The following is a 20,997-nucleotide window of genomic DNA, read 5'->3' as shown; positions in this document are numbered from 1 at the left end:
CCGCACAGTATAATGGCCCCCACAGCCCTCAACACAGTATATTGGCACCCACAGCCATCCACCCCACAAGAAAAGTTGGTTTTTCTCACTCACTGAGTTAGAGGCTGTGTACAAGAGTGCTATTACTGTAGTGCCTCATTTAGAAAACCAGCATCTGTGGCCACAGTCCGAAAAAATTACTGTAAAAAAATAGGGTAAAATGTATTACATTATGTAAATACTCCCCTAAGAGTTAAAATTATCATGTTACCAGGTCATTTTTACCACATGGTAATCACTGAAAACCCTAAAATTAATTTCAGAATTGCTTTTTTTTCACTATTTGTCACACTTAGATTTTTTTCCTGTTTGTCAGTACAATATATGGTGAAATGAATGGTGTCATTCAAAGCTACAACTCATCCCCCTCCCCCCAAAAAAGCCCCAAGCCCTCATACAGCTATTTTGATGGAAATAATGCTTATGACTAAAGCTTAAGGAAGGGGGCGTGCTGCCGAAACGTCGCCGCAGGTGCAGAGCTGGGATGGCCAGGACAGTGTCTCTGCTTCCACATGCCGGCTGCTGCCTGGGGCAGTCGGACTGGTTGCACTGAAGTCTGTGTCTTCTTTTAATATATCTCTATCTCTTATATTCATTCATTTTATATTGATTTCATGAATTTGAATATATTCTGAGTTTAATGTAAAAGATTAAAGTATAAATATAAAGGAAACTGACAGACTGGATGTGTTTTATGCAGTTTGTTATATATTTTGGACTGGCTGTACGCCCCGAGACCGAGCCGTGTAGGTGACTGGTCAGTAAGGTCAGTCCCTGATGGCATTTTCCTGCCAATGATTGACAGGTTTTTCCCTATACATGCACGCAGGGAGAAACCTGTCAGTCACTGTCAGAGGGCAGGGGGGAAGCCACCGAGGACCCGCCTTTACGACTAGTCACCCGTGCAGCTCAGTCCCCAGCAGCTTCTAAAGTATATTGTCCTATGAAAAAGCGCAGAGTCACACATATATATGGCTGAAATCATACAGCCAGCGCCCGAGGATGTCTGGTTCCCTTTAAAAACATTTCTGCAACTGTTTCATTCATCGATATGGGCTTTCTTCATCAGGCATAAAAGACCTGAGTAGTCTGGAAAGCTTGCAATTTGCTACCATCTTTTCAGTTAGCCATTAAAAGGTATCAACCACTGAGGACTCTCAAATCTAAATATTTTTCTATCTACTGGTTGACACTGTATAAAGATATATATTTTAGGTGCTGGCTGTACTTTATATGTGAAAACCCTAGTGACACGATCCCTTTAAACTGAAGCTTTGGTTTAGAGCTAATGTATCTGTGAATAATGAGTGTGACAGCTTGTAAATTTACAACGAATAAAACATAATTGACGTATGCAACTTAAACGCCTGTAAATTTCCACTAGGACTACCTTGGAGGCATCATAGACAAACACGAGCTCCCTATGAAGCCAGAGCAAGTCTGCGCTCTTTTTGGAAACATTGAGGATATTTATGAATTGAACAGGTGATGCATCTTTTATCTTTGTTTGATAATGTATGTTAATATTCGTTCATGTTACCTTTTTATAAGAAGCTTCATAAACTCGTTGTGCAGCTCCTCTCCTGCTATGTGGAATACATACATTACTGTGTGTCTATAAATGAAAAAGTAATAACCCGGTGTCCCTGTAAAATAGATCTGCTGCTTAACTGGCACAGCGGATGAGATAATGTAGCATGTTTATTTGTGCTGCAAATGTTACAGCCGTGGTATTTTTCATTTTTCAATGTAAATGGAGAAGCGTGCAGCTTAAAGGGGTTGTCCACCTTTTGGGTCATTTTTTATTTTCTTGCTTAAATGTATGTGATTTCGGTTAACAATCATTTTTGCAAATGGGTTTCATTAAAAATTTTGCTCCGATAGCTGCTGTATTACTCTTTATTGCTGGCTGCAGAATGAGTTCACAGTGTAATACAGCGGCTATTACAGGCAAACGGTGCACAATTTGTAATGCAACCCAATTGCAAAAATGATTTTTATCCCCAAATGCAATCATTTAGGTAAGAAATTTAAATGTCTCCCACCGGTGGACAACCTCCTTTAACCAAGCTATTTCTGCATTGCATTTGCTTTGGATTTTTTGTATAATCCTACCCTAATTTTGACATGATTTTCAAAGTAGAAGTTATTTAGGCTAGTTAAGATTTTGACTCGGAGCAAATAATTGTAAGGTTATTCTTTGTCAGTTGGAACCCGCCTGAAAAGGCTCGAAAAATTAGGAACATAGCGCACAGTAATTTCAAAACGATTTGCTGTGCACATACATGTTCCATTCTTTTATCATGAAAGAGAGATTTTCCAGATCCAAAGTTCGGGTCTCCATTGATTTCTATGGGGTCCAGGTTCAAGTTCTGGTACCCGAAACAAACTTTGGACTAAAGTTTGGTCGTACTGGGCAAACCCAAACTTCCACAGATCCTCTCATCCCCTAGCTGTGTGCACTTTCCCTTAGAAGTGGACAAACTCTTCCTGGCTCCATTATTGACAATCAATTAGGCCAATATGGGAAAATCAGGGAAAATAAATAGTATACGTTGTATTTATAGACAAAGCCTAATCTAGAAACAAAATGAGCAAACACCCTGCTGTAGGTAAAAAGTAATAGTGCATATAAATAACATAGGTACTTAGTGAACAATGTTTTTGATCAAAAAGGCATTAAAGCCATCCAACCACGACAAGGTGTACCCAAATCGGGATGGTCCTATACTGTCTCTAATATTGGAAACGTTGTATTGATAGACAGATCAGATCGATGTGGACATGACCAGGGGAAAATATTGCTTTCAGAAATCTTACATCTGCCATTTCAAACATCTGCTTCCATTATATTGGGTAGTACCTGACTTAAAGGGGTTGTCCACAACTAGGACAACCCATTCTTGATCTAAATGTACGGCCTCGAAAAAATGAAAAAGCTTATACTCTCCTTCTGTGCTGGCACCTTTCCTGCAGTGTCGGCACTCGCGGTCCCGGGGCTCCCGTGCTGCTGTTGTGACACGTGACCCCGGTGCCCAGTCAGCGGTGGCATCACTGTCTCCGCCTTCTGTCGAATTGAACATGAAGAAGTCCGGGCTGCAGCTGATGAATAGTACAAATGGAAATAAGCAACTTAATAATATATCTTATCAGAGAAATCCACTTCTTTCTTCTCCGGGACTGATCATTCAACCCTAATTCATGAATAAAATCTGTTCAATGAATACAGGTTTTCCCATTACTGAGATAGCAGATGGCAGTTGGTGCTTATAAAATTCTATGGTGGTGAAGAGGGAGGAGCTAGAGGAAGACACAGACTTTCTGCTGCAAGTTCTCCTGAAATGACAGTTACAGTTCTCCATAGAACTTCATGAGCACTAATTGTCACCTCCTATCCCAGTAATGGGGAGATCTGTATTCGCTGAAGACAGATTTAACGTGTGCATTAAGAATTTTGAGATTGAATGATCAGTCCAGGAGGAGAAATAAGAGGATTTGTCTAATAAGAGAAGCACTTGTATGGAGCGAGGCCAAGCTGTCTAGTCGGCCACGGCCACATCCCTAGACAGGGCGCGGCCTCGCTCAATACAAAAAAAGCAGACGTTTAAAGGATTAAAACACAGGTTATGCTGAATCTTTTCTCACAAAACTACATCAGGCTACTCCTCATCCCCTGCTCTATCACATGGTGCCTGCAGATCGGACAGCATTTTTATGGTGACAGGTTCCCTTTAAACTTAATTGGCATCTAGTATCATACAAATGAGATTGTGCGGTGCATCTGAAGGTGTATACAAGCGAATCGTATGTACCAGCAGCACCAGTCATTATTTCGGAGTATCACTGTAGCTGGCGGGGGTCACAGAGAGACTCAAGGGATGAGCGCGCACCCACATTGTGTGAGCACCACGGGACCCTACAGTGTCAGGACCACAGGGTGAGTCCAGGCAGTGCTCGCTGTGGGCAAGAGACCGGCTATCCGTCTGAATAAGGGGAAGAGTTCAGAATGCAAATTGTCAGGTGTAACCGTTCACCTTGTTTTTTCGCCACGACAAGGGCGCACCTTGTTTTTTGGCCATGACAAGGGCGCACCTTGTTTTTTGGCCATGACAAGGGTGCACCTTGTTTTTTGGCCATGACAAGGGCGCACCTTGTTTTTTGGCCATGACAAGGGTGCACCTTGTTTTTTGGCCACGCCAAGGGCGCACCTTGTTTTTTGACCATGACAAGGGCGCACCTTGTTTTTTGGCCATGACAAGGGCGCACCTTGTTTTTTGGCCACGACAAGGGCGCACCTTGTTTTTTGGTCAGGACATGGGTGCACCTTTGTTTTTTGGCCACGACAAGGGCACCTTGTTTCTCCGATACTAAAAATCAGGTATGATCTTTTTAGGGGCTAAGTCCCCGTGCATTTTGAGGGCGACAGACTCCATTTAAACTGTGAATGTATGATCAGCTTACATGTGCACAATTTTTGCCATTTAACACAGTGATGTTTTTAGGATTTAACCGCAGAGATGAGTAAATTTAAATTTTATCCTTTTTTTATATTATACTTTTGTATGTAAGAACATAGAGTCTGAGGGGCATTATATATATATAAAATCTGTTAATTGAAGACAGGATTTCACATTACTGAGATGGCAGATGGCAGTTGGTGCTTTTAAAATTCTATGGTGGTGAAGAGGGAGGAGCTAGAGGCAGAACCAGACATTCTGCTGCAAGTTCTCCTGAAATGACAGTTACAGTTCTCCATAGAACCTCATGATCATATATAGAATTTATACAGATACATTTAATGTATTCAGGCTGCAAAACATTTATTATAAGAATTTTAGAATTTTTAGCCTTGAATATATGTCACATGGGTATCCCGCCCGCACCAAAGTCTAATGTTATCTACATTCTTTTCTCATTGTATTTGTTTCAAGACACCCATACTAGTGACTCTTTAGCAGGTAGGTTACAGCCAAGATGCTGCTCGCCCAAATAACACATTAATAATGTTAAAAATAAAAGCTGAACAACGTAATATAAAATGCATGTGCATATTTGGGTTTTTGTTGTTGTTTTTGTTGTTGTGTTTTATGCATGGGTATATAAAACTTTTTTTTTTTTTTTCATTTTTTTTTTTTTTTTAAGTGAGGCATGTCTTTAGTGTACTAGTGCATCCCACATCATTACCGCATTTATGATATCCTTATTGATCACCCCTTTTTATTTCAATTTTTTAAACCTTTTTTCCACATGCAGACCAGTCAAGCTAATCTGTGTAACCCCACCATTACCACTGATTGGCAGCTTTCTGCCTATGCACAGTGTAAAGCTGCCAGTCAGTGGTGTGGGCGGAGTTATACAGAGCTCAACATTCTGAGCTCTGCTACATCTATATCAAGCAAAACTGGGATTCTATCAAAACTGCACCAAACAGCCCAGTAAGTGACACATGGCTGGAATCAGGGTCTCTGTCTCAACATTATGCTGCTATCAGATTCCATAACAAAATCCTGCTGACAGATTCCCTTTAATGTGCTGGGGAGTATCTGCGTATTCTGGCCTTCACATTATAAAACGGTTGTCCTATGAAAACGTGTTATCACCGATCCCCAGGATAAATGATAACTTGCTGACTGGTTGGGATCCGAGCGCTGGGACCCGCACCAATCGGCCAAAGAGGGAATTTTAACGGCAACAAACTTGTATGCCCGTTACAAAATTCAGTTGGTGCATGACTGCTGCTCCATTTATTTTCTATATGGCTGCCGAAAAGAAATGAGTGCTGTGTGCTGCAGCCCCATACGAATTGCTGGAGCATCAAGTTGAGCGTGCGCACAGCAGCTACAATGTACCAGGGATAAAAAATGTTCATGTTTTGCGGATCGGAGACCCAACAATCAACAAGTTATTACCTATTCTATGGGTTGAATCTATGTTGCCTGACACAAAAAAAATGAAGACTGAAAATCTTTAAGTACATACATCAATGAAGCGCAAAGTCAGGGAAAGAATTTAGTTTTGCTGATATTGGTTACTGATAGAAACTTTTTCTCCGAATTAGTATTTGATTTGGTGTGGCTGTATGCACAGAGCTCTGTCTTCAGCTGCGTTGGTGTGAATTTTCCATGTCTCATTGTTTCCCATTCGTTCACATATACCATAGATCTTGGAACTTAAACCTTTCTTTGCGCCGCATAATGAGCTGGAATAGAAACTTTTTCAGCTGTAACACACATTTACTTTTCCTATCCTTTTTTTTTTTGCAGTCAGCTCCTCCAAGATCTTGATAGTTGCAGTGAAAACCCGGTGGCTGTTGCCGGCTGCTTTGTGGAAAAGGTCGGGATTGTAGATTATAAATATTAATATTTATAATAAGTAGATTAAAAATATTAACGTTTATGGGGAATCTTATAGTTACATCTCTAACAGTCTTGCGCCGAAAAATCTAATTATTGAACTATTTTGATCTCCATAGAAAAATGACATAGGGGGAGTGATAAGTGCAGAGGGCTTTAGAAAAAAAGTTTTTACATGAAATAAATAGTCCCTCTTTGTGGACCAACAAGGTCTAGAAGACCCCTGATGTGTTGAAATGCATAGAATAAGAATGGTTTTATCTTAAAAGGAATCTGTCGCCAAGTTTTTGCCAACTAATGTGAGAGCAGCATATTGTAAAAGCAGAGGCGCTGATTCGAACTATGTATCACTTACTGGGCTGTTTCCTGTAGTTTTGATAAAATTAGTGTTTTATTAGCAGGAGATTATCACTAGAGGACTAGTAAACTTGCTGCCATCTAGTACTCCATATTCAAGCGCTCTGTACAACCACACCCACGCCACTGATTGAAAGCTTTGTGCTTATGCCCAGTGTACACAGAAATCTACCAATCAGTGATGTGGGTGGGGCTATACAGGATTCAGCATTCAGAGCACTGCTAGATCTGCAGCAGAGAAAACAGAGATTTTGTCAAGAGTGCAACAAGCATCCCAGTAAGTGACACATCCCTGGAATAAGGGTGTTAGACTCACCAGGTGAACATGGACAGCTGAGGGACTGGGAATCGCAGGTGGGCAGGCGGAATGCTGAAAACCGCTGGTAGGTGGGAGACAACAGGCAATCAGGCGGGATCCTGGAAATTGTATGCAGGTGGGAGACGTCCAGAAGAATACAGGCAAGCAGGCGGGATTCTTGAAACTGCTGGCAGGCGGGAGACATCCAGGAGACCAGAGGCAAGCAGGCGTGATGCTAGAAACAGCAGACGAATAGGAGACATTTAGGAGATGGTAAGCAAGTAGGCGGGATCCTGGAAACTGTAGGCAGGCGGGAGATGTCCAGAAGACCACAGACAAGCAGACGGGATCCTGGAAACTGTAGGCAGGCGGGAGATGTCCAGAAAACCACAGACAAGCAGGCAGGGTCCTGGAAACTGTAGGCAGGCGGGAGATGTCCAGAATACCACAGACAAGCAGACGGGATCCTGGAAACTGTAGGCAGGCGGGAGATGTCCAGAAAACCACAGACAAGCAGGCAGGGTCCTGGAAACTGTAGGCAGGTGGGAGATGTCCAGAAAACCACAGACAAGCAGGCAGGGTCCTGGAAACTGTAGGCAGGCGGGAGATGTCCAGGCGACCCCAGACAGTATCTGAATGGGGCGAGGTATATGTAGCAAACCAGAGTCTTGGCAGCAGGGAAGTCTTGTCCCAAGACACAGGTGTGAATCTTGGTGAGTCTTATATAGGCCCAGGCGGATGCTCACATGGGATCATGCCGGGCCATCTGCAAAGCCCGACAGAGTCTAACGGACCTGGGTGAGGGAAGCTAAGCCCGGACCTGGGACTGGTGCGTAACACGGGGTCTCTGCCCCTACATCATGCTCCTCTCAGATTGGATAGCAAAATCCTGGTGACAGATTCTCTCTTAGGAAGTCATACACACCATATAGTACAGTAGTATGGGGGAGAAGGCCTTGCGGGCCCGGTTGCTATCCAGATGAGATGTCAGCGATGCAGAGCAGATAGAAGATTTATTGAAGCGACAGCTGTGCAGGGAAATATTACTTAGAGACACCGTTTTTTTCCAATACATGTCCCAACCCCCCCATACACATACATGTGCAGTGTTCTGAATGGGAAGAATGGAATAAGCCGCTGAAAGTCATTTGTGGTGACCGCTTATATACACAATGGGGTGTTAACATGTGACAAATATTCCAATTTTCCACAACATCAGTGGGTTTAATGTGGATTATATTATACAATTGCCGAAAATAAAAAAAAAATTGCTTTTTTTTACATGTGAAATAATGATAAATACTGATGAAACTAAATCCTAATGCAATGTTTGCTGATGACAATAATGCTTCTAGTGTAACAGTTGTCTTTTTTATGTCTAGAGCCATTACTTCGATATTTACACCCAGTACTGTAACAACTATCCCAAGTAAGTCTATATGTGATCTAATACCCAGCACGTCTACTTTTTACCGCCTGGGGACATCTCTCGGGATATATAGGCTTGTATTTAAGTGACAGACAAGAACTTTACACTTTGTTGTTCCGTCACTTGGCTGCTTCATTAACATCTGTTCACACTGAAATTATCAAGATTTGTTCACTTAAGGCCCCGTCACACTAAGCGATGCAGCAGCGATCCCGACAACGATACGACCTGTCAGGGATCGTTGCTGCATCGCTAATACATCGCTGGGGAGCTGTCAAACAGGCAGGCTCACCAGCGATCAGGGGAGCAGCGACATCGTGGAAAGAATCGTTCCACGATGTCCTGCTCCCGTTCCCAGCCTGCTGCTTAAGCAGGAGCAGGCTGGTAACTATGGTAAATATCGGGTTACTAAGTGCGCGTGTGCCCCTAGTAACCCGCTGTTTACCATGGATACCACTCTGCTACGGTGAGCTGGAGCCTCCACTCACCGTAGCAGAGTGGTATCTATGGTAAACAGCGGGTTACTAAGTGCGCGCGTGCCCCTAGTAACCCGATATTTACCATGGTTACCAGCCAGATCGTTGCTCCCGCTGGTCACACACAGCGATGTGTGCTGGCCAGCGGGAGGCCAACGACCAAAAAATGGTCCAGGACACTTTGCAACGATCAGCGACCTCACAGCAGGGGCCTGATCATTGCAAAGTGTCACACATAGCGACATCGCTGGTGAGGTCGCTGGTGAGTCACCAAAACCGTGACACAGCAGCGATCTCGCTAGCGATATCGCTTAGTGTGACGGGGCCTTTACAAATGAGTAAAGGCTAATTAGTTGATTGTAAATGCTAATTAATGATTAACCATTTATGGCTGGTTATAATTGATTATGACTGCATGGTCAGCGTTATTAGTCAATGTCAATGCTACTGGCAGCATCAGTCCCAATATATTTGACAATTGATTAATTGATTTTAGGTTTTTCATGGTTTACTTTTTTTTCCTTTCGGTTGCACCCGCCGATATCGACAGGTTTGGCCGACACTCTAATATGTGGGGGGGTTGCTGGCTGACTGTCAGGGGAGATGTCAATCAGATATGTCTGATTACGGAGTGCTAATTGCATTGGTCTCCCGGAGATAATAAGCCGCTGGCAGAGATGTCTTTCGGCGTCTTTCTCATAGAGAACACAGAAGTAGAGATGAGCGAACCGGAACTTAAAAGTTCGGAGTTTGTACCAGACACTTAGTGTCCGGTGCTAAACTCCAAAAACTGACTCCTCCCGGTAGTCCGTTTTAATGTTCGGAGTTCAAGGTGACGCCCGGGAGAGAGAGAGATTTTTTTTTCCAGATCCACAGTCCATTGTTTTCAATGGGGTTCTGGTACCCAAACCTAACTTTCGACCAAAGTTCGGGTTGGGTACCAGAACCCGAACTTCCACGGGTCCGCTCATCCCTACACAGGAGCGTTTGGCCAAATGAGTGTTTCTGTGTATGGGAGAGACAGTGGAGATGGGTATTGGCCGAAGCATCGTTCGACAGCCATGTAATGTGTACGGGGTCTTTAACTCTGCCAGGACTTTGTATGGAGCAGTTCTATCTAAATGGTAGCAATCGGTGAATAAATTAAAAGATGCTTTCAAATATGTCTTCCATATATTTTTGTGCATTTGGGAATGCCCCCATTGTGCACCCATGAACTAGCCATGCTCTGCATGCTAATAAATGAGGCCCAGTAGTCCTTTCTATTATGTGATGTAGCTTACCTACTTCCAGACCATTTATAGACTTTAAACATCCTGGCAGGAGAGAAGGGACATTGTCAGCTCACCCCGGATGGCCGGATTGCACGGAAAGGTTCAGTACAACATCCTGAAGCGTGTAACAGTGTGAACCCTTGCTTTTATGGTGCTTTGTTTTGGCCCATGAATTTTTAAAATAATCTTTAACTAAACGTGTATAGATTTTACCAAATACACAGATGCTGGCTTTTCTACTTTTTCTGATTTAAGCGTCTGGACGGTCCACATTTTACTCTGCACTGACGTTCTAAAACATCACTGCAAAGTAATCAGCTGCACGTAATTGTCTGCAGGAGCTGGCTGTCAGACACAGCCAGATTACCCTTTTAGAAGGCAGAGATGGCTTATTACCATCTCTGACTTCCTGATCGTTCTATATACAGCGCTAAACAAGTCCTAACATAGTAATAATCATGTGATCACCAGGTGCCTGGAAGAGGCAGGAGCTTCTGGGTCCTAACAGACACAGATCAGCTCTGCTATTCAAGCAAGAGGTGGAATTTGCACTGAAAGGGAGGCTAATATAACAGCCCCAGATACAGGGGAAATTGGCAAAATAAAAATACATTTAAAGTGTGAAATAGATAAAGAAAAAGTTTAAAAATAAATAAAAAATACTAACAGTCTGAATTGCTGTTTCTATCCCCGCCCCTGTCACTATAAAACTTGTGTTCAATATACGATAAATAATTTCTACAGAAAGAACACAATTTAAAATGTTTTTAAGTGGTCCCTTGTGGTTGCAAAAACAGTAGAACATTATCCCCAGATGTATTTGGTAAAAAATTATAGACCTCATTTATACAGCGCTACTGCAGAGCCTTCTGCCTTAGGGATCAACCCGATTCTGAATCGCCTCTACACGACTATACAAAATTGGTAACAAAACAAGTGAGTGTGGTCCATGCTTTCTTAAAATCCTGCTTCTTTTGTTTCAGCTCCGTAGCTACCCTTACTGAATGTATGCGGAACAAAGTCTTGGCAAAATTTTTTCGAGAGAAGCAGGAGATGCTCAAACACAGCCTTCCATTGGGGTCATATCTTTTAAAACCAGTCCAGAGAATACTAAAATATCATCTTCTGTTGCAGGTAACATGACCCAAATAGGAGATATATATTTGTGTGTGTGTATGTATGTATGTATACAGTTGTGCTCAAAAGTTTACATACCCGGCAGAATTTTTCCTTTCTTGGCCTTGTTTCAGAGAATATGAATGATAACAAAAAAAACTTTTTCTCCACTCATGGTTATTGGTTGGGTGAAGCCATTTATTGTCAATCTACTGTGTTTTCTCTTTTTAAATCTTAATGACAACCAAAAACATCCAAATGACCGTGATCAAAAGTTCACATACCCCAGTTCTTAATACCGTGTATTGACCCCTCTAACATCAATGACAGCTTGAAGTCTTTTGTGGTAGTTGTGGATGAGGTTCTTTATTTTCTTAGATGGTAAAGCTGCCCATTCTTCTTGGCAAAAAGCCTCCAGTCCCTGTAAATTCCTGGGCTGTCTAGCATGAACTGCGCGCTTGAGATCTCCCCAGAGTGGCTCAATGATATTGAGGTCAGGAGACTGAGATGGCCACTTCAGAACCTTCACTTTGTTCTGCTGTAGCCAATGACAGGTCAACTTGGCCTTGTGTTTTGGATCGTTGTCATGTTGGAACGTCCAAGTACGTCCCATGCGCAGCTTCCAGGCTGATGAGTGCAAATTTGCCTCCAATTTTTGCTGATAACGTTCTGTATTTATCTTTCCTTCAACTTTTACCAAGTTTCTTGTGCCTTTGTAGCTCACACATCCCAAAACATCAGCGATCCGTCTCCGTGCTCTACTGTAGGAATGGTGTTCCTTTCATCATAGGCCTTGTTGACTTCTCTCCAAATATAACATTTATGGTTGTGGCCAAAAAGTTCAATATTGGTCTCATCACTCCAAATTACCTTGTTCCAGAAGTTTTGAGGCTTGTCTCTGTGCTGTTTGGTGTATTGTAGGCTAGCTACTTTGTGGCATTTGCGCAGTAATAGCTTTCTTCTGTCGACTCGACCATGCAGCCCATTTTTCTTCAAGTGCCTCCTTATTGTGCATCTTGAAACAGCCACACCGCTAGTTTTCAGAGAGTCCTGAATTTCAGCTGATGTTATTTGTGGGTTTTTCTTTGCATCTCGAACAAATTTCCAGGCAGTTGTGGCCGAAATTTTGTGACCGTGGTTTGGTTTTTACAGAGCCCCTGATTTTCCATTTGTTAATCACAGTTTGAACACTGCTGACTGGCATTATCAATTCCTTGGATATCTTTTTGTATCCCTTTCCTGTGTTATACAGTTCAACTACCTTTTCCCGTAGATCTGTTGACAATTCTTTTGCTTTTCCCATGACTCACAATCCAGAAATTTCAGTGGCTGGATGAAAGATGTCTGGATCCCAGAAACTCACTCAGCTTTTAGGCACACACACTGATTACAAGCAAACAGGTCACAGGTGAGTATGTTACCTTTAGTAGCCATTCAAACCCATATATGTCAAATTCTGTGCCTGTTATCAGGCCAAAATCACCAGGGTATGTGAACTATTGATCAGGGTCATTTGGATGTTTTTTGTTGTTATTAAGATTTCAAAAGAGAAAACACAGTAGTTTGACAATAAATGGCTTCACCCAACCAATAACCATGAGTGGAGAAAAAGTTTTTTTTTGTTATCATTCATATTCTCTGAAACAAGGCCAAGAAAAGAAAAATTCTGCTGAGGTATGTAAACTTTTGAGCACAACTCATATATACCTCTTGAAGCTCATCAAGAGAATGCCAAGAGTGTGCAAAGCAGTCATCAAAGCAAAAGGTGGCTACTTTGAAGAACCTAGAATATAAGACATATTTTCAGTTGTTTCACACTTTTTTGTTAAGTATATAATTCCACATGTGTTAATTCATAGTTTTGATGCCTTCAGTGTGAATGTACAGTTTTCATAGTCATGAAAATACAGAAAAATCTTTAAATGAGAAGGTGTGTCCAAACTTTTGGTCTGTACTGTATGTATATGTATATGTGTGTGTATATATATATTTATATATATATATATATATATATATATATATATATATATATATATTTATATATATATATATATGTATATATATATATATATATATATATATATATATATATATATATATATATATATATATATATATATATATAAAATGTGTGTGTTTTTATATGTGTGTGTATATATTAATTATTATATTTTCCGTTTTTTTTTGCTTGATTGATGGCTCTTTTTATTCCTATGTATACATTTAGGAAATAGCAAAACATTTTGATATAGATAAAGAAGGCTATGAGGTGGTAGAAGAGGCCATAGAGACCATGACAGGAGTAGCCTGGTACATCAATGACATGAAGCGAAAGCATGAGCATGCCGTGCGACAACAGGTTAGATGGATAAAGTTAATAATCTATAGAAATCTAGCCCACCAAGCATTTATGTGACCTGATTTTTAACATTGATTATTTTGTTTAATTGATTAAATTGATGTTTAACAGGAGATCCAGTCTTTGCTGCTGAATTGGAGTGGCCTGGACCTGACGACGTACGGAGAGCTGGTCCTGGAGGGGACCTTCCGTGTGCAGCGCGCTCGCAGTGACAGGACCTTTTTCTTGTTTGACAAGGTCCTACTTATCACAAAAAAACGCGGAGACCATTACATTTATAAAACCCATATTCCGGTAAGCACAGATTTGTAGGAAAATCGTTATAGGGGGATCTCTTGGAAATAAAGAAAACCAATACATTATTATAGATAAATTGACCTATTGTTTTGTTTCTTTTTATACGTTGATCTGACCTAGGGAGCATTATTAGGATATTTAAAATGGTTGTGATCACATTAGTGAACACAAAACCCATCCTAAATACGCAGGAAATATTGTATTTCCTGCCTTCTGAGCCCTAAAAAGGGGTTTCAAAAGCACAACCCTGGATGACCGATCTGCCTGAGGATGCACTTTGTGCTCAGTATTGTGACTGCCGCCAATTTTGAAAACCCTAATAATTGTCCCACTAGATAAATAAAGTTAATTTCTTCCCCGCAGCGGGGGTAATAATAGTTTTCTTTATTTCATGGAGAACCCCGTATAAGGTGGTTGTCCAGCCAGTAAAAACATATTTTAAAGGGTCTCAGTGGCAACTTGTCTGAGACAACAATTGGCTGAGCAGGTAACATTTGGATGGGAGGCTGCAGGGGATAAGTAAGGATGAGTATTAAGTCTTTTCTTATTGTATAGCTATCTGAGACCTTTTTGAAAAATCCTTTTATGGATTGGACAATCCACTTATTTAAAGGGAATCTGTCACCAGTTTTTTTACAACCTAATCTGAGAACAGCATAATGTAGATATTCTGATTCCAGTGATGAGTCACTTACTAGGCCGCTTGTTGTAATTTTGATAAAATCACAGTTTTATCAACAGGAGATTATCACTAGAGGACTTAGTAGTCATGTAGTCCTCCACATTCATGAGTATAACCCCGCCCCCATCACTGATTGGAAGTTATCTCTGTACATAAACAAAAAGCTACCAATCAGTGGTATGGGCGGGGTTATACAGAGCTCAGCATTCCAAGAAAGCAGATAAAACAGGGATTTTATCAAAATTACAGGAAGAAGCCCAGTAAGTGACACATCGCTGGAATCAGGGTCTCTTTCCCGACATCATGTTGCTCTTATGTGGGGTAGCAAAAACCTGGTTACAGATTCCCCTTTAAGTGTTATGTTGAATTTATTAACGACTGTTTTTCTTTTGTAGTGTTCACACTTGATGCTGATCGAGAGCACAAGAGACTCCATCTGCTTTACCTTAACACACTATAAGAACAGCAAACAGCAGCACAACGTACAAGTAGGTGTGATCACTCAGCAGTTGTACATGACTGGAGGCGGAATATTGTGTCTATGGAAAATCAGATGAGTGACGCACAAATAGGTGAAAGATTGTTTCAAATCTATCATCAGGATACGTGGCTTGTTTAACCCCTCGTCTAAAATCTGGATGTCTACAGAGTCAGCCTTTTAAACACCCTGTCCATCCACAGCGAAAATATACGTCTTCCTCAACTTAGGAGGCTGAAGAAATAATAATGGCGCAATAGGGGCTTATCCGGTGATGGAAAATAATAGGAGGTTCTCGCCTGATACTATAGTAGCTTAAAATGTCAGCTGCTGCAGATCTACGGGAAAAAACGATAAGAAACAATGGTGGAAAGAGATCCACCAACGCGTTTTGAAGTCACCCGACTTCTTCATCAGGACAGCCACAAGACCTGCGTATAGTTACTCACTTGTGGTTCACTGCTAATTTCTGTCTGTATAGAGACAGAAGAAGTGTTTGGGGCACAACATCGCACACATATCGAGCAGTATCGCCTGGTAAGGTTAGTGAATAGGTGGGAGTATGCGTTTCCCTAGCGGTGTTGTGTGAACGCATAACACCTGTAGACTCGTGCTGCGGCCCCGTGACTGCAATGTGGTAAATGAGAAGCCTTTGGTGTTCCAAAACGGCTCTTTATTGTCCAACGCGTTTCGGGGCCAAACCAGCAGCTTTCTCAAGGTAAAAAAAAAACATTCTTTGAGAGAGTCACCGAAACGCATTGGAACAATAAAGAATTATTTTGGAGCACAAAAGGCTTCTCATTTATCACAGAACAGCCCGTTCAACATGATATCGTCGTCCTCTACTACATTGAGACAGAATTGCAAGTTCACTGAAGGATCAGATTACAGCTGCTGCTTATAGAAAGGGGAAGTATGAGGAGAGCTTCACAGACTCCGAAAGACACTACTGCTTCTAGTATGTCTTAGGTCCTCACCTGGTAACTAGGTGCACAGCAACACTGCTCAGTCCTCGATAATGTCCGACAACCTGCTGTGGGGGGAATATATAGCATAGCCTTCACCAACTGTGGAACTCATTTCAGAAACAGTTGGCGTTTATACAGATGTAGCCAAGTTTAGCTTGACAGATAAGACACCGTTTTGATAACTTGTCACAGAAGGTTATTTTTGTTAGGCTGCGTTCACATGCAGCATTTTTTTAACACAAATTAAAAGCTGTTCTTTACAGCACCAGCAAAAGCAATGAGATTTCAGATATCTCATGCACATGCTTGTTTTTTTGCCTTACTGAATTGGAAAACTGCAGGGTTTTTTAGACATTTCAGTGTTTTTTCACCCATAGAAAGCAATGAGAAAGTGGGGAAAAAAAACGTAGCAGTGTTTTTGGTGAATAGAGCTAACTTTATTAAACATGTGCTGTAGACAAATCACACATGAAATCCACACCTAAAAAAAATGCTGCAAAAACACTGAAAAACGGGCTTTTTGAACACAACATTTTTGCTGCAAAAAAGAATGCAGTGTAAACACTGGGTGTGAACAGAACCTTAAGAGCATTAATAATGAGCTAACACTGCACAAAGCTATTGACTGCTGTCATTTTAGGTGTTATATTAAACTTTTTTTAAGTGATATTATTCCAATGATCTGTTGTTTTTAAGGTAAAAACTTTTTCTATCTAGCCTTTACACCTAAAACCTATTATACAATCAGTGTGAACCACTACTACTTGGAAAAATTGACACTCTGCAGATCTAAAATCCTCATAGTATGTCCATTCTAATGGTCCATTTTTTTTTTTTTTGTCGAAATAGGCTAAAACAGTGGAAGAGAAACGTCTATGGACCCATCACATAAAGAAACTTATACTAGAGAACCATCATGCTATTATTCCCCAAAAGGTAGGGCTGTTTTGAGTCATTTATTGTATTATTTTCTTGATATTTATAATGCAGAACACTAAAGAGAACAACTGTAACAATGTGAATATTTAAGAAGCATATTAGACTAGTATAAAGGCATTTATCTTTTACATTTTCTTGTATGGTAACTTATATTACCTGTCTCATCCTCTTCATTATACTTGTATGCATATACTGTTCATACAGATAATTCTATAGGGAAGATATTTAATTTGTGCTGTTTCAATAGTCAGTAAAATTAAAAGAAAACTTTTTTAAATAAGCCTGAAAACTGACTTGGTACCTTAAATTTTGTGTCATAATTGCCTCTTGCATCTAAGTGTGTAGTGGCCAACCAGCAGCAATACAGGTGCTTAAAATATGGCTCTTGACACTACACCAGGGTACTTAATATCTGCAATGGACAGTCTGCCGTTGTTCAGGCTCTCTGCCGGTCGTTCCGGCTCTCTGCCGGCCGATCAGGCTCTCTGCCGGCCGATCAGGCTCTCTGCCGGCCGATCAGGCTCTCTGCCGGTCGTTCAGACTCTCTGCTGGTCGTTCAGACTCTCTGCCGGTCGTTCAGACTCTCTGCCGGTCGTTCAGGCTCTCTGCCGGTCGTTCAGGCTCTCTGCCGGTCGATCAGGCTCTCTGCCGGTCGATCAGGCTCTCTGCCGGTCGATCAGGCTCTCTGCCGGTCGATCAGGCTCTCTGCCGGCCGATCAGGCTCTCTGCCGGCCGATCAGGCTCTCTGCCGGCCGTTCAGGCTCTCTGCCGGTCGTTCAGGCTCTCTGCCGGTCGATCAGGCTCTCTGCCGGCCGATCAGGCTCTCTGCCGGCCGATCAGGCTCTCTGCCGGTCGTTCAGGCTCTCTGCGGGTTGATCTAGCATATATAGTAAGATTGCAGCCGGACAAGTCCTGTGTGTGGGAGGTATGTGTCACAAAGATGAAGGCTCCAGCACAGATAGTGCTGAGAGATATTTTAATGCCCTGGATTTTGAGTCTGGGTTTTAGGAACGACTGGAAGAGCTGGGCGGGACTGGTCATTCCCATTCTCCTATCCAGGCTTTGCATCCCGTTTTAAAAGGTAGCTGCCTCCTTAGGTGTCTGAGTGTAGATGTGGAAACATCTCTGGTGTGTGCTGGATAGTCTGCCAGCAGTTGGCCAAGTGTGAACATGGCCAACTGCTGTGTTTATCATTTAGTTTGCCCAGACTAGTTGTCCCTTTCCTTTTCACTTGTGTTTTGCTGCCGTTATCTGGTAGGTAATTAGCTTTCTGCTGGGAGCCATGACCAGGGCTCCCTTGTATATAAACTCCAGCAGATAGTCTCTATCTGACAGTTATTAGTTCAGCTAGATCTAGGCTCCCGTGTTCTGACTCCGGCTTGAATTTTGACCGTTCTCTTGATATTTGTCCTTGATGTGTAACTTCTCAGTACTGACCTTGCATAATGACCTCTCTTTCCTCTGGTTTGCTCCTCCGGACGGCAGCCCTTCCGTGGAAGCAATCCAGTGGCCCCCATTGCAAGACCAGATCCCTGTGCAGGAGTTAAAGGGTGAAGGTCAGGGTTCCTCTGTAATCTGCCAGGCGGAGTGGCTTGTGCCAAGTCTGTCCGAGGTAGCCTTTTTGAACCGGTGCTCTCTGATGGACGTGGAGATCTCTTTTGCTCCACTGTCATTAGTTGTTCCTGGAGGTAATATATGTATAAAACTCATAAAAATTATTTAGCAATGGTCAATACAATATAGTCAGCAGTATGATAAATAGACTTTTGTCATTATTTAATATTTAATAGAATCATTATTTTATTTTAGGCCAAAGAAGCGATTCTAGAGATGGATGCCATGTGTAAGTTTAAAACATAATTCTAATTTCTCACTTTCTAGCATTTTGTTGATTCACATATTTTATACCATATTATTACAATTATACAAATGCCTTGCAGCGCTGGGGTCCTGGGTTCAAAACCCACCAAGGACATCTGCAAGGAGTTTGTATGTTCTCCCCATGTTTGTGTGGGTTTCCTCCGGGTTCTCCGGTTTCCTCCCACACTCCAAAGACATACTGATAGGGAATGTAGATTGTGAGCCCCAATGGGGACAGTGGATATAATGTCTGTAAAGAGCTGTGGAATTAATGGCGCTATATAAGTGAGTAAAATAAATAAATAATACTTAGTTACAATTTATGGTATTTATATCATTGATGTGCTCTTCTTCCCAGATCCAGGACGTTATAGATACAGCCCAGAAAGAGTAAAGAAAACCATGTCTGCGATTGATCCGATGATCGCACATCTGTCAGGACGCCGGCAGTCTGGTATGAGGATTGTCGCTAAAGATCTTGTCCTACAACCTTTTTTTTCTGCATTGTGTTTCACTATGGAGATTATATTGGAAAAAAGTTCCAATTTTCTAAGAAAGGGATTTGCAGGCCTTCTTGCTGGGCTAACCTCCGGGAACTACAGGTGGAAACCTTACTTCTTTCTTTAGATAAAACCAAATTAAACTTCTAAATGTCTTCCATTAATAAAAGAAGAAACTAAGCTAAAGCGGAACTAAATCAAACATTTATTCAAAGTATAGGAAAGTATACCAAACTGTTAAGTTATATATTGTGATCCTCAGGCTATATTCACATACAAGTTTTTTTGGAATTAAATTCTCTGTATTTTGTTACTGAAACTAAACTAACTTAATTAATAATCAGCCTTTTAATGCAAAGCTATGAATCATTACAATATTCTCCATTGCCTTGTTTTGCTTCCTTCTCTCTGGAGCGCCGGGCTGAAAGTGCTGTTTTAACTGCCTAGTTCATACTGTTTTTATAAGCTGCGGTAAACCGCTGCTCTAGCAAGAATCCATACTCCAACTATTTACAGCTCAAATTTGTCTGCAGTGAGGGATCACATTACATCTGCTGCTATAAAACTCTATGGATAGGGGAGGGGGAGAACCTGGAGGGAAACAAAAGGCACAAAGAGAAGCTGCTAACACATCTATTGTAGGAAGTCAAGGACTAGAACTCTAGCGCCCACTATTGGAAGCATTGTGTTATGATAGTGTAGCAACTCACTCAGGAAAATAGGTAACACATTAAAAACTGCCACTGATCCTGCCGGTTCCTGTACATACTAGACATTTTGACCCAGCAGTCCTTAGTGGTTCCTGCATGAGTTGAAATAGCCCTAACCGCAGACTAGACCATGGCAACTCAGACCTATGCTGCCTGAAAAGTCGTCGAGCGCTTCACGTTCCTCCTAAAGAGCAGAGTGCAAATTACCTACAGAAGGGAAAGTATGCTGAAATAGAAAGAGATCCCAGAGTGAATAAAACAAATCACGAAATACAAAATAAAGGATTAAGTACATACTGTTCGAGAATATGCCACCTACTTCTTAAAACAAAACAGAAGATAGGTGCAGGGTAAAGAGATAAACCCTAGCTGGTCTTTCACTGACTGGCTTAAACTACAGCAGCATGGCTGGACATCCAAGTGGGAATATCGCCAGCAGGAAATACCAGCAGGGGGACAGTATATAAAGCCGCACCTGAAAGGTGATAGGGCAGACAAATGAGTAAATCAAAACACCTGATACCCTAAAAAGACTGAAGCAAGTATAACGGAAACTAAATACCCGGAGAAAAGGTGTATCTTCTGTGGCTCGGAGGACAGAGAAGCCAACCACAAAACACAGGCTCAAGGGTTCAAACCTAGACACATGACACAGCGATCCTAAAAGTCGATATCAACTCTTTAACGAGACTTGAAATATGTTCTACTCCTTTTACTCTCTGAAGAGACAATTTGCATATTTCATTTCCCAGAGGAGAGTTCATGGCTTATAAGTCTCCTCACTCTGACATGCCAGGCTTGGCTTGTCACTCTCCATAAGGAGAAAGCTTACCCCTTAGACCCTATTGCAGGAGGAAAACTG

The 20,997-nt window shown here is 41.7% G+C and overlaps 1 protein-coding gene across 1 annotated transcript in view; it reads left to right on the top strand.

Annotated features, from left to right (window-relative positions):
- PLEKHG3 (pleckstrin homology and RhoGEF domain containing G3) overlaps positions 1 to 20,997 on the top strand; it is a 68,778-nt gene that overhangs the window by 11,485 nt on the left and 36,296 nt on the right. Inside the window, exons 3-12 of the mRNA XM_073642259.1 lie at positions 1,424 to 1,524; positions 6,303 to 6,372; positions 8,430 to 8,476; positions 11,210 to 11,360; positions 13,570 to 13,701; positions 13,813 to 13,995; positions 15,076 to 15,168; positions 16,976 to 17,062; positions 18,875 to 18,908; positions 19,284 to 19,379. Of these exons, the coding sequence (XP_073498360.1) occupies positions 1,424 to 1,524; positions 6,303 to 6,372; positions 8,430 to 8,476; positions 11,210 to 11,360; positions 13,570 to 13,701; positions 13,813 to 13,995; positions 15,076 to 15,168; positions 16,976 to 17,062; positions 18,875 to 18,908; positions 19,284 to 19,379 (994 nt within the window). The remainder of the gene's footprint in view (positions 1 to 1,423; positions 1,525 to 6,302; positions 6,373 to 8,429; positions 8,477 to 11,209; positions 11,361 to 13,569; positions 13,702 to 13,812; positions 13,996 to 15,075; positions 15,169 to 16,975; positions 17,063 to 18,874; positions 18,909 to 19,283; positions 19,380 to 20,997) is intronic.

Source organism: Phyllobates terribilis, unplaced genomic scaffold, assembly GCF_046119375.1.
Source record: "Phyllobates terribilis strain yellow unplaced genomic scaffold, ASM4611937v1 Scaffold_7__3_contigs__length_470593459, whole genome shotgun sequence".
NCBI classification, from domain to species: domain Eukaryota; kingdom Metazoa; phylum Chordata; class Amphibia; order Anura; family Dendrobatidae; genus Phyllobates; species Phyllobates terribilis.
The sequence above is the reverse complement of the archived record's forward strand: the minus strand, read 5'-3'. Positions and strand labels throughout refer to the sequence as shown.